The sequence below is a fragment of the Arvicanthis niloticus genome, chromosome 11 (genome assembly GCF_011762505.2).
Source record: "Arvicanthis niloticus isolate mArvNil1 chromosome 11, mArvNil1.pat.X, whole genome shotgun sequence".
NCBI classification, from domain to species: Eukaryota; Metazoa; Chordata; class Mammalia; order Rodentia; family Muridae; genus Arvicanthis; species Arvicanthis niloticus.
The window spans coordinates 60,412,924-60,427,396 of NC_047668.1; the positions used below are offsets into that span (position 1 = coordinate 60,412,924).

The following is a 14,473-nucleotide window of genomic DNA, read 5'->3' on the forward strand; positions in this document are numbered from 1 at the left end:
CTAGTTTGTTACTCTTAGTGATCACACCAATTTTATAGTGCACATGCTTTTTCTAGAGCCTATTTTGCAGATCAGTAAACTTAAGCGAAGGGGAGTTCAGTAACCACAGGGCTAATGAATGGCAGAGAGGCATTCTGCTCAATGTGTTGTCAGTCTTTTAAACTGTGTATACTGCACTGTCAGAGTATAATAAAAGCTAAGGAATCTTACAATGAATTCCCTGTAGTATTCAATATAGAGGATCTGAGAAGTTGCCATCTTGCCATAAATTGCCCAAAATGGTGCTTCAGTAATTTGGCCCATACTTGTAGGATCCTAATATGTATAGAAATGCACTAAGAGTTTAATTATTTCAGGTTTTTTTTTTGATACAGTTTAGTAAGAATTTGAAACTAGATTTATATATTCTTAGAGTTAGGGCAGTAGGATTACCAAGAAGCAATCTCTTGTGATAGTTGATTTTCCTAGCTGTCCTTGAACTCTCTTCAATGGGATTTCAGGTGTGCCATGAGGACCAACTTCTAGAGAGCTAAAACAAGTATTTTTTTCCCTTTGTGTAAGCTTGTGTGTATATGGTTCTCAGGGCTGACACTGAGAGTCTTTCTCTAACTCTCCATCTCCATTGAGGCAGGGTCTCTCAGTTGAGACCAGGTTTTGAGCACTGAAATCACAAGTGGCCATCATACCTTTCTGACATTTACCTGAGTTCTGGGGATCTAAACTCTCTAGTCTTCATGATTGCATGGCAAACTCTTTATGTACTTTGCCATTTCTTCAGCTCTAAAAATTAGTATTAAAAAAATGATTGTAATGAACAAAAGCTAGAAGCATTATACATTGTTACTGATATTTAATACATCTGTGTATTAAGTAATATACATCTATATATTAAGCCATACTTTTGAGTAATGTTAAATCATGTTAAGCATATTTATCTCCTCATTCATCATGTCTTTGTGGAGAAAACTGAAATTTTTTCTACTGGCTTTTTGACATGTTAATGTATGTGCAGTATATAGTAGTTACCTGAGAGCTGCTAGCTGCTGTATTAGTGTCTGTTGATTTACCATTCCACATTTCCTTCTCCCCTAATCCTGGCCTCTGTAACTGCCATTCTGCTGTGAACTTACATGAGATCAGCTTTTTTACATTTCACAGGAGTCACTTCATTGAGGTACTTTTCTGATTTATTTTGCTTAACATAAGGATCTCTAGTTCTGTTCCTGTCACTGTAAATGACAGGATTTCATTGGTTTTTATGGCTAAGTAGTATATTACATTATATAATTGTGTCAGCTTTTTCTTTTCATTCATTAGTTTAAGGGACTTAGGTTATTGTTTATTGTGAATTCAGCACTTCTGTGTTCTGTGAACTTGGGTGTGCAAATGATTCATTGACACAGTGGTATCCTTTGACAGTTTACCCAGTAATGGAATTGCTGGAATATACGATTATTCAGCAGTGAAAGTTTCTTGAGAAATTTCCATCCTGTTTTTTGTTTGTTCGTTTTTATTTTTTCGTACACATTTTTTGTGTGCACAGGCTCCCTCCTTCCACCATATAGGTTCCAGGGATTGAACTCAGATAATCAGGCTTGGCAGCAATTGCCTACTCACTAAGCCATCTCACTTGCCCCTATATTGTTGTGATGTGTGTTTTTTTTTTTTTTAATAATAATAAAAACCTTATATTTTATGTATCACAGTATTTTCATGTATTTATGTCTGTGCCTGCATTCATGCCTGAGGAGGCCAGAAGAAGGCCTTCTATCTATCCCCTGTGAGGAAATTATAGAGGATTGTGAGCTGCCATGTGGGTGTTGGGACTCAAATCCAGGTCCTATGGAAGACCAACTAGTAAATGCTCTTAACTACTGCGCTGTCTCTGTTTCCTGTTGAGTGTTTAGAATTTCTTATTTATATTTTTTATATCACCTTGTATGTATGCATTCTGCCTATTCTCTCTAATTTTCTAAGTTAGGTCTGTACTCTGTTGGGTGTTTCTTATTGGTCATTGTGTATTTATTTATTTATTTATTTAAAGGGTTTATTTATTTTATGTATGTGAGTACACTGTTGCTGTCTTCAAACTCACAAGAAGAGGGCATCAGATCTCATTACAGATGGTTGTGAGCCACCACGTGGTTGCTGGGAATTGAGCAGTCGGTGCTCTTAACCACTGAGCCATCTCTCCAGCCCCTGTGTTTTTTTATATTTATTTTTCATGTTTTGAGACAATCTTTCTATTATGTAGCTATGGCTGTCCTAGAACTCTGTTGTTACATATAAGCCTTTTAGTTTTATGTAATCCCATTTGTTTTTTGCTTTTTTCCTATTCATTTCTTTTGCTTTTGGTCTGGTCTGAAAAATAAGCCTCTGCCGGTTTCATATTCTGAAACAGTTGTCCTTTGTCTTGTTCTAGTAGGTTACATAGTTTTCCTTTGTTTGTTGTTGTTGTTTGAGACAGAATCTTATTCTGTAGCCCAGGCAGGCTTGGAATGTATTATGTATTAGTCCAGGTCAGCCTCAAACCCAGGCATTCCTCCTTCCTTAGTCTCTGCCATATAGGATTAAAGGCATGAGTCATCATCATGCCTAGAAAGATGTAGGTCTGACATTTAAGTCTAATTTTCTTTGAGCTGGTACTTACAGTTGATGAGAGATAATGATCTAATTTTACTCTTCTGCATGTACATATCAACTTTTCCCAAAACCATTTATTTACTTTGTTTTTTGCATGTTTTTGAATGGGTGTATGTCTTAAGCTTTCTCTTCTTTTAATTTGTGTCTTTTTATTCCAGTACCATGCTGACTTGATTATGTTTTATTATTTTCTATTTATGTGTGTTTTTTGCATATGACCACATGCTCATGGATGCCAGGGGAGTTGTTTGCTGTCCTGTATTGTAAGTCTTTTGCCTTATTCTTGAGACAGGGCTTCTCACTAAACTTGGAATTATGTTGATCATGAGCAAACCCCAGTGATCCTTCTGTCTCCATACAGGAAGTTGGAGTAGATATGGGTATAGAGCCCATTATTTCTGCCATCTTTCCATTGAAAACAAATTTGTTTGCTGAATTGAGTCTTCTACATTATATAATGACCTTTTTCATTGCTTTTTACTTCTTTTGATTTTACCAGTATTGTTATCACACTTCTGGTTTCCTTTGGCTTGCGTTTGCAGGGGGTATTCCTCATTTTTATTACATTTATTTGTAATTCCATTCCATCATTTCATTACTGTTAGTCATAGTTCATAGATGTATGGCAAGTTTCTGTTAGATGACATAGTATTGAGTTATTTTCCCTATTCAGTCAATTTATATTTAAGGCAGTTATTCTGCTACTTTTTTCTAGTCTTGTTGTAGGGTTTTTTGTTTGTTTAACTGTCTGTCCCTATGGTTCCTTTTTGTAGTTTAATGAGCGGTGTATAATGGGTAGTATGTGCTGTGTAATCGCTCAGCTTTGGTTTCTTTATACGGATACTGATGTTGTTACTATAAAGCTTGCGGGACCATTTTGATGATATCAAGTTGCTTTGAAATGATAGTACGTTCACAGAATTGTATGGTAAGAACAGGAGGAGACATTGAAGCATTTCAGTGGACAAAGGCACTTGCCACCACAGGTTTGATCCGTGTAGCCCACATGGTAGAAGAAGCAGGGAACTGAATCTTGGGCAAGCATACATACAGTCACAAATAAATGTAATAAAAATTTAAAGGAAATAATAAGAACAGAAATAAATGATTTATGAAATCTACTTATCAGAAGTTTGCATTCCATTTCTGTCTGCATTTTCGGAAGCTTTTCTCTTTACACTTTTATATCAGCTTGAATTTGTATGACTACTGTTACCATTAATTTCTATGCCTTTCCGTTTTTTTTCCTTTTCCTTTCTTTTCTTTCATTTTGGAACCCTTTCCTTAGGTTTTGTGGTAGAATGTGTCAGGGGTGGAAGCTGTGGTAATGATAGATTCCTATAACTTTAGTTAGACAGGAGGATCTACCTTTTTCTACATCATGAGTTCAAGGCTAGCCTAGGGTACCTGAGAAAAACATACAACAAAACCACCCCCCACTTCCCCCAAAAAAGAAAAAAAAAAAAAAAACCCAACATATTCCTTCTGCTTTTGTTTGTATGGGGAAGTATCTCTTCTTTGTTTCTAAAAGACAGCTTTTTTTTTTTTTTTTGGTACAGTATTGAGGTTTTTTGTTTGTTTCAGATCTTTGAAATCTTGCTATTGCCTTGCCTTTATAGAGTTTCTGTTCAAGCAAGCTTAGTGTGGTGACACACGTTTAATTCCAGCAGTCATGTGTCAGAGGCAGACTGGAGTTTGAGGCCAGTCTGGTTTACATAGAGTGCTCCAGGACATTGATGAATATAGTAAGATCCCATTTCAAAACAAAACAGAAAACCCAGTGTTTCTGTTGAGTGGTCAGCAGTCAAGAAAAGTGTAAATTGAAGGCACAGATGTGTCTTATAGTGATGAGAATCTTTCACCTTTCATCTGGGAGAGATTGATTACATAATGTCTTGGGGTTGAGTTTGATAAATTTGTCCCTTCTGTGCCTGGATATTTGTATTATTTAATTTTGGGAGTTTGTTTTTTTTTTTTTTTTTTTTTTGAAATACTGTTTTTAAAAATAAACTATTTCCCATTCTCAAGTCTTTCTTGAACCCCAGTACCTCAAATATTTGCTTTTATACTATCCAGAGTTTCCTGCCATCTTTATTTCTTTTTCTCTCAAATTGTCTTTCTCATGCAGCCTGTCTTTGAGCTCAGTAATAAATACCGTTGTTTTAGCTGTGCTGCCCTACTAGGTGGTGCTGGCTCATACCTTTAGTGCCAGTGGGTCTCTGTGAGTTCAAGGCCAGCCTGGTCTATAGAGCAAGTTCCAGAACAGCCAGGGCTACTACATACACTGAGAAACCCAAAAAAAAAAAAAAAAAATTTTTAACTGAGTAAAGTTTTCAGCTCAAACTTTTTTTTTTTTTTCCATCTCTGTAAGTTTCTCTGTTAGAACATAGGAATGTGTTGGTTTTAAACATTTATTTTTATTATTTTGGATTACTGTCTGTGAATGCTGGTATCCTTAAAGGCCAGGGGCATCAGATCTCTTGGAGGTGGTGTTCCTGGCTGTTGTGAGCTGACATGGATGTTGGGAATGTGACTTCAGTCCTGTGCTAGAGCCATAGTCACTCAGGCCCTTTGCACAGTCTCCTTACCTTACAGCCGTTGATTGATTGGTAACTGTTTGCTGTTTGAGGTGCAGTGAACCTGAGCAGACTTATGGGATTAAAGGCACATGCCACCAAGGCTGGCTCCCTTTATCTGTTACTCAGTAAGTGTGGGGTAATCTTTCTTGGTCCATCCTAATTTATGGCTGGGCATTTAGTATTACAGAAGCACTGTCTGATTTCCTTCTAAGGTTTGTGGTTGCCTAGTATATTTTTGTAACTAGACTGACTCTGTGAAGTCTGTTTTCTTTGCAGAGTGTTATTGCAGATGGCTGTCCTTATATTCCCCCTTGGTTTTTATTTTTAAGGCTTCTTTATCTTAATTTAAATTTTACACAGGTGTATAGTGTATTTTGATCATAATTATATCCTCCCATATTATCCTATTTATCTTCCTCCTCTTTTCTTTGTATTCTTTTTTTCCAACAGTGTGCCTGAATACATGAGTGTGCACTGTATCTCTCTCTCCCCTTCCTCTGTTCTTCCCTCCTTCCCTCCCTCCCTTCCTTCCTCCCTCCCTCCTGACAAGATTCCACACCACACATATACACATACCCTCCCTCCTGAGTTTAAATAGGGTTAGTTTGTTTCTGTAAGGGGATTGGAGGAAAGCTTGTTTTTTACTGTTTTTGTGTCAGCATACTTTAGTGTTCATTCAGGTTTTGTGTCTAACAACTTTATGCAGTATAGTCGGGTCTGTTTCTCTGCTTTCATTTTCTAAAGGAATTCTTCAACTCTCTTTTGCATTGACATGTGGAGGCTTAATAACCTAGGCTAACTTGGGGCCTCTCTGGTTGTTGCTGACTGTGTGTGAAGCATCTGAGGGTTTTGTGGGTAGAGTTTGTCCAGCCTTTAGTACTTGTTTTGCTACTTGCAGTTCTGATAGATGCTTGGATTTTAGTGCTTTGCTTGTTCCACACAGGACTGTAACCTTAAGTAGAAGGGCTTGTTGGCATCCCACTTGAAACTTACAAAGTTCTGTAGGTCATATTTTCTTAGGAAGTGGCAGTGAGTTGTCAGGTTTTCAGGATTTACCTCACCTTGGTTGACTGTAAGGTTTAGAGCTTTATAGTCTCCCATTCATATATATATATATATATATATATATATATATGAATAATTTAAATTATTAATAATTATACATATATATATATATATGACAGAAAAGCTCCGTCATACTCTTTCTAAAAGCTATATGACTATTAGAATATATATAGTATATATATTATATTTTGCATATACACATATCTTCTCTTTTGGAAGTGTAACTACATAAACTCACATTATAATGGAACATTTGTAATCATGGATTTTTTATTTTAGTCTCACATATTTTCTGAGTTTGCTGTAAGTTTTTATGTGACAGGTATGAATTAGAGATTTGATTTGCTTTGTAAAACTTTCATTGTGAGTACATCAAAAGGTAAAAATATCTGTTTATTTTTATTACTCTTGAAATGAAGAGATTGGGCTATGGATTATAGCTACTGTGTTAGTGTCCTCATCTGTAAGGTGATCACAGTAATAGGCCCTGTCTTCTTAAAGGCTTTGGTAAAGTTTAGACAAATTAGTTAAAGGTACCAAACTACTGCATTATATAATGTAAATGAGTATGAGAATAAATACCTATTAACAAATGTGTTGCTAATATGAGTGTTTTGCTTACATGTATGTTTGTGCATGTGCTTGTGCCCTCAGAGGGCAAACAAAGCTGTAAGATCCCCTGGAATTGGAGCTACAAATGGTGTGAGCCACTATGTAGGTGGTAGAAATTGAAGCCAGGTCCTTTGCATGAAAAAGTGCTTTTAACCACTGAGCCATTTTAGTAGTCTTGAGATAACTTTCTGGGTGCTATTTTCTTTACTAAGTTGATTGTAGTTCATTACAACTAAATTTCCAAATTCTCTGACACAAGTAATTGCTGTAGTGTTTTTTATCTGGGTGTCAAGTACTATTAGAACAAAATATGAATTTTAACTAATACTCCATTTAATTAAAAATTATTTTCTATGTATTTGTTTGTGAAATTTTATTATACTATAGGTGGTGAGCTTCATTTTCTCCAGATTGGAGGAACCTGTGATGATATTGATGAAGCTGACATTCTGGTAGATGGATCCCTTTCTAAAGGGATAGAACCATCTTTAGAAGGTTCCAGACCTTTATCAAATCCTTCAAGTCCTGGTATTTCAGGTAAGATAATACTGTTTTAAATAATTAAAAATATCCTTATAATATTTTTTCTTTTTCTTTTCTTATAATGAAGTCTTCATTGCTTTGTTTAGGAAGACATTCTTTCACCAGGCTTATTATTATACTATTTATACTTACCTTTCTGGTAGCTGAAAAATGTTACACAAACTTAGTATATAAAGAAATGATTTTCATAGACTACTCTTTATTTGTGAGATCTGCCTAAGAAGTAAAAACATCATTTTTCTTATGTTTTTGTAAATCACATTTTATGTATGTATGTATTTATTTATGTGTGTGTGTGTGTATGCGTGTTTCTGTCTGTGTTTGTGTCTGTATGTATGCCACAACACTTAAGTGAAAGTCAGAGAACAACTTGTAGGAATTGGTTCTCTCTACTACATGAGTCCTGGACTGAATCCAGGTTGTTAGGTGTGGTAGTACGCACTTTCCCCCACAGAGCCATCATGCCTGCCTTTTCCTCTCAGTACATAGCTTTTAGTTTAATTAAGGAGTTCAACGTGAAAGAGAGGGACATTGGGGCTGGAGAAAAGGCTCAGCGGTTAGGAGCAGTTTCTGCTCTCCCAGAGTACTGGAGTTCATTTGCCTTCAACAGTCTGTAATTCTACCTCCAGTAGATCCGATGCCTCTGGTCTCCGAGGGTACCTGTACTCACATGTACATACTCACATAAAGGCATGTACATACACATAATAAGTAAATATCAAAATTTAAAATAAGAAGGACATTAAGTAGAATCAATGGAGTAGGCTAATAGTCTTAATAGTACACGTAATTGAATAGCTAAGAGACTTTTTTTTTTTTTTTTTTTTTTTTTTTGGTTTTTCGAGACAGGGTTTCTCTGTATAGCTCTGACTGTCCTGGAACTTACTCTGTAGACCAGGCTGGCCCGGAACTCAGAAATCCACCTGCCTCTGCCTCCCAAGTGCTGGGATTAAAGGCGTGTGCCACCTCTGGGCTAAGAGACATTCTTACTGCAGAGGTATATTTACATTGTGTGTGTTTGTCGTTTTTTGCTCATCAGACTGTCCATGGCCAAACTCCAGTTACAGGTTTGTCTGTCAGTATTACCTGGCCTGAATTCACACTTCACCTAGGTCTCCTGACAAAGGGCAGGCTAGTGTTCTTGTTTGCTTTTTGTTCTCATCCATACTCGCTGTTTTTAGAGTTAATTTTACAAAAAACATAGCAATAGTATGTTAATTTCAGCTTAAAATCTCTTCTTGGCTTTGTTGACATCTATGAAGTAACCGTAGGGCTGCTTCTCAAAAAATACAGTAATTTTCTTGTTTTTGTTTTCTGTTGCTTTCTTTTTAAAATAAAAATCTTCTTTAATAATAAAAAAGGTTTCATTATGTAGCTCTGGTTAGCCTGAAAATTACTGTGTGGACCAGACTGGCCTCCAATTCAGATATTCACCTAGCCTTGCCCTCTGAGTACTGGGATAGCAGGTATATGCTACCATGCCCAGGAAAACTAAAGGATTTCTTTTAAAAGTATTTTTTAAAAATTTATTTACTTTATATGTATGATGCATTATCTGCATAAATGTCTGTGCACCAGCATCATATGCATGCATATCTGATGCTGCACAGTCCAGAAGAGGACATTAGATCCCCTGTAACTGGAGTTACAGACAGGTGTGAGCTCCTTATATGGGTCCTGAGAATCTAACCTGGGTGCTCTGCTTGAAAAGAACAGCCAGTACTCTTAACCACTGAACCATCTCTTCAGCTGTGACTCAATGATTTATGAAGCATATAATTCAGTTTCCTGTTGTTGACATTTCATGTTCTCTTTCCCATTGTCTGTCACACTTTATCCAGTCCATTGCCTGTTTCCTCCTCCTCCCCCGTGCTGTGGATAAAAGCCAGTGCTTTATGTATGGCAGAGAAGTCCTCTCACTGTCCTGTGCCCCATCCTGGTACCTCTCCCTCTGCATATCCAGTTACTTCTTCTGTGGTTCTGTAACTCTTAGCATGCACTCTTAGTTTATCTTCTCAACTTGATGTTTAAAGGAAAGTAAGCAAGGCTTGGCGGCACAAATTTAACTCCAGTATTCAGGAGGCAGAGACATAGATTGGTTGATCTCTGTGGATTCCAGGTTAGTCAGGGGGACATGGTGAGATCTTGTCTCATAAACAAAACAAAAACAAACAAACAAACAAACAAACAGAAAAGAAAAGGGCTGGAGAGTTAGCTTAGCAGTTAAGACTACTCATTGTTCTTGTAGGTAACCTGGGTTTGATTTCCAGTACCCATATAGTGACTCAGAGCCCCCTGTAACTCCAGTTCCAGATTTGAGCCTTCTTCTGACCCCCACGACTACCAGGCACACACATGTGAACATACATACATGCAGGCAGGGGTTCATAAGCACAATTTTTTTTTTTCATTTGACACCAATACTTTATTAAAGATGCCATGTCTTTGGTGGTACAGTTGAATGAAATTTGATTTCTATTTTCTGGGTTTATTTTCATTTATGTGTATGTATGTACATCTGTTTAAGTATATACCACTCCTGTGCCGGAAGAAGGCATTGGATTCCATAGAGGAATAGCACTTTTTTTGGTTTTTCGAGATAGGGCTTTCTCTGTGTAGCCCTGGCTGTCCTGGAACTCACTCTGTAGACCAGGCTGGCCTCGAACTCAGAAATCCACCTGCCTCTGCCTCCCAAGTGCTGGGATTAAAGTCATGCGCCGCCACCACCCGAAGCACAAATCTTTTAATGAAGTAAATTTTAACAGAATACTTAATAAACATTTTTAAAAGCAGTAAATAATACAGTAAAAGAAACTTAAGACATTTTCAGTGAAAACTGTGTTTAAGAGTTAAGTGGAGTGTTGCTTGTCTCTAATACCTGCACTTGAGAGTCTCAGATTCTGGAGTACTGTGAGTTTGGGGCCAATTTTGTCTACACAGTTAAACTCCAACTCAGTTCTTCCCCATTTTAAAATGTTAAAACACATGCTAAATAGGTGCAATATCTGAAGTTGTTACTCTTTATGGTATCTTAGAGTTCAATATTTTGATGTTTTTCTCTTACACAAAAAGTAAACTTTTGGTAATCACTAGTTAATGTAGTTTATTTTAGGAATTAGTAGCAAAGAATATGGTCATTTTTAATGTTTATTTACTACTGGCGTGTCTAGAGGATGTCTTTATCATAGAAGAGAAAAAATAGTTAATTCCTTATGTTTGTAAGTATTTGGCTGTTTTACATGATATTTATAAAAGGACTTTTTTAAATGTAATTGCTGCTATGTTACATTTCTTTGTAAACAGCATGTTATCAAAGTTCATCTGAGTGTGGTGATTCGTATTTTAGTACCATTGGCTTTGTTGCCCTCAATTATTTGCCTTTTCTAACAGACTGGATTTGGGAATACTGAGTCTGAGCTGTCCCATAGCCAGTACTACTTAATATGGAAGAAAGATTTTTTAGCTTATTTTATTCGTTTTTCATACATTTGGCAGTGTTGTATTTTGAATAGAGAAAAACATGAACTAAAATAATGTCTTTTTCTTTTTAAATCTGTTTCAAATACTGCCCTTACTACTGTTAAGGAGTTGATTTATTGGTGGATCAGCCTTTCACACTTGAAGTCTTGACATCTCTAGTAGAGCTAACTCGATTTGAGACACTGACTCCACGGTTCTCAGCAACTGTTCCTCCATGTTGGGTAGAAGTTCAGCAAGAACAGCAGCAAAGGAGGCACCCTCAGCATCTGCATCAGCAGCACCATGGAGATGCTGCTCAGCATACCCGGACTTGGAAACTGCAGACTGACAGGTATGCAGCTTCTTCAAGGATCTTGAGACACTTGTTAGAAGTAACATGGAGTTCTCAGCTGTGTTACCATTTCTCTTAATATTCAGGTAATAATAACTTTCTCCTTGTATTTGTCATTTGGTTTTGGATATTCCTGTATTTCTTTGACTTTTAGGATAATATGAGTTGACCCACTATTTGTTATTTGATAGTTCACAGATTTTTTTTTAGCAAATATTTAATACTTGGGTGTAAAACCAGTCACTGTTTCAGATACTAGTCTTGTGAAAGTCACATTTTAGTGAGCACCAAACAGTGAACAGATATATTCTATTCTATATAGTCATAGTTTAAAGATGGCTGTGATTAGATTAACCTAGAGGTTGGACAGAGGAGAAGACACACGCAAGAGAAAGTACCTATAGAAAGCTCTGTGTAGAGATGGCTCTGATTCATGGGCAATAAAAGTATGAAGCTCCTGGCATAGTGTATCTTATGACTTCTAGAGTAAGAAAACCACTGTTGTTGGAGGGTTGTGAGTGTAGTAGAGAGAACGCAGTGGTAGGAAGTAAGGTCCCACTTCGGCATTGTAAAGATGAGGGGTTAGAGACTTTTGAGTACAGAAAAGCTTTGACAACAATACATAGTAAGCATTACTCTTGAGTGTTCTATTAGGAATTGATAACAGGTGCTTATGGTTATGGATTGTGGTGATGGTAGGATACTGATAGATGCAAAGACTTCAATTTGGTTGTTGAACTGTTGACGGTACCTTAGAAGATAGTAATATGATGGAGAAAGTGAAAAGAGTAGTGGGACTCTGGCTGTAAGTTAAAGGTAAAGTGTTGGGGGCCGACTTTTAGCAGAAAGCGGCTATCAGCTTTGCAGCCGTCTTGAGCCATATACCCTGACATGAAACTTGGATTACAATAGCCTACAACAGCTGAGCACACTCTGATAATCTTGGTTTAGATACCTTGGGTGTGTGAGATTAAAGGTGTGTGAGATTAAAAGTGTGTAATTTAAGAGAGTGACTTAGAAGTCTAAAGATCAGATTTAGAGACAAGACCTAAGGGCATGATTAAAGGTGTGACTTAGAGGCATGGCTTAGAAGTGGGACATATAAAAGGCAGAGGCAGACGGCAGAGAATCAGACATTAGGGAGACACAACAGAGAGAAGACAGAGAAGCAGGCGCTTGGGAGAGAACTTGGAAGAAGTAACTTGGAACTTGGAGGCACTAGGAACTAGGAACTCAAGACTTGGGACTTGGACTAAGAAGAGAGACTGAAGAATAAACATGATTGAATCACACTCTGTCTGGTCTCCATTTTCGAGTCCGACCTCTCTCTCTCTCTCTTGCTGAACCCCGACCCGACCCGTGGACTAGAGCGACAGCTTGGACCAGGATACAGTGGCCACCAAACTCGGGGCAGCCCGGGCCTCAACATTTTGCTGGTGCCGCAACATTTTTGGCCGCCCGAATGTGGGGCTAGTTCGGTTCCCAACAGTAAAGGGCGTAGAATTTTCTGATATATTAACCTCTGATGGGAGAAAGGAAAATTTGTAGCAATAGAATAGATGAAGTAAGAAGTTCTTGTTTTACAATGAAGATTCTGGGATCTCATTCATAGATCTAGGTTGGGGCCCAGGAATCTCAGGTAATTGAAATGATAGAAGCCCTCTTTGAAGGTCAAAGGCTTTGTTAGGAACAAATGTCAAGGCAGGTACAGATTTGCTAAGGTAAGATCAATGTCCTAAGTTTCACCTTTAAAAAACAAAACAGGGGCTTATTTTTATTTATTCATATTTATATATCTGAGTGTTTGCCCCATGTATCTGTATGACCACTGAGACCAAGAGAGGATATCAGATGCCCTGGTATTATAAGCTGTCCAGTATGGGTGCTTGTAAATGAACTTTGATCCTCTAGAAATGTGTTCTTTTGACCACGGAGCAATCTGTGTAACCTCTGTCTCCCCTTTTCCCTCCCCTCCTGTCCCCTCCTCTGCCCTCCCCTTCCCTCCCCTCCCCTTCCTGTTTTTTCCTTTCCCCTCTCCTACCTCCCTTCCTCTCTCTCTCTCTCCCTCTCCTTCTCTCCCTCTCTCCCTCTCTCCCACCTCCCCCCCTCTTCCTCTTCTTCTTCCCCCTCCCCTCCCCTCCCCTCCCCTCCCCTCCTCTTCCTCCTCCTTCTTCTTCCTCTCTCTCTCTCTATCTATCTATCTATCTATCTATCTATCTATCTGAGACAAGGTTTCTCTATGCAGTCTTGACTGTCCTAGAACTCAATTCTGTAGATTAGGCTGGACTGAAACTCAGAGATCTGCCTGCCTCTGCCTACCAACTGCTGGGATTTAAAGTGTGTGTGAGACCACTGCCCATTCCAACACCCCTTTATTTTATCTTTATTAATTTTTTTCTTTTTAAAACATTTTTACTTATTTCTTTTTTACTTATTCACTTTACATCCCACTCACTGCCCCTCTCCCAGTCCTTCCCTTCCACAATCCTTCCCCTCATTCCCTCCTCTCCTTTTCTGCTGGGCAAATAGGGACCTCCCTGGGTATCCCCCTACCCTGGTACACCAAGTTTCTGTGAGGCTAGGTGCATCCTCTCCCATTGAGGCCAAACAAGGCAGCCAAGCTAAAAGAGCACATCCCACTTACAGGTGACAGCTTTTGGGGTAGCTTCTCTTTCAGTTGTTCAGGACCCACATGAAGATGAAGCTGCACATCTGTTACATATGTTTGAGGAGGCCTAGGTCCAGCCTGTGCATGTTCTTTGGTTGGTGGTTTAGTCTCTGAGAGCCCCAATGGTCCAGGTTAGTTGATTGTTGGTCTTCCTGTGGAGTTCTTATCCCCTTAGAGGCTGCAATTTTTTTCTCCCATTCTTCCATAAGAGTCCCCAAGCTCCATCCACTGTTTGGCTCTGGGTGTCCATACTGTATCTGTCTGAGTCAGCTGCTGGGTGGGGGTGGGGGGAATATTCAGGGTCAGCTGTGGGGAGGGACAGGAGAGATGGCTAGATGCCATGATAATAAATGGAGATCTGCAACTGATGGGTGTGAGGAGGTGGGGGGCATCTTTAGGATAAGACAGAGACCTGGGATAAGGGAGTTGCCCAAGAATCAGTATGGGTGACTTAGCTGTGACTCACTACACTGGGGATAAAGAACCTGAAGAGGCTACCTCCTATAGCTTTGCAAGAATTTCAGTGGAACAATAGGAACACCAACCTACCCA

General features: G+C 38.4%; 1 protein-coding gene across 13 annotated transcripts in view; it reads left to right on the forward strand.

Annotated features, from left to right (window-relative positions):
- Positions 1-14,473, forward strand: part of Birc6 (baculoviral IAP repeat containing 6) — a 174,909-nt gene that overhangs the window by 45,963 nt on the left and 114,473 nt on the right. For all 13 annotated transcript variants that reach the window (XR_013113310.1, XR_013113309.1, XM_076942275.1 and 10 more), the window contains exons 10-11: positions 7,287-7,436; positions 11,028-11,253. Coding sequence is in view for 11 of the 13 variants with exons in the window: in XM_076942275.1 (XP_076798390.1) it covers positions 7,287-7,436; positions 11,028-11,253 (376 nt within the window). In the remaining 2 variants the exon portion in view is untranslated. The remainder of the gene's footprint in view (positions 1-7,286; positions 7,437-11,027; positions 11,254-14,473) is intronic.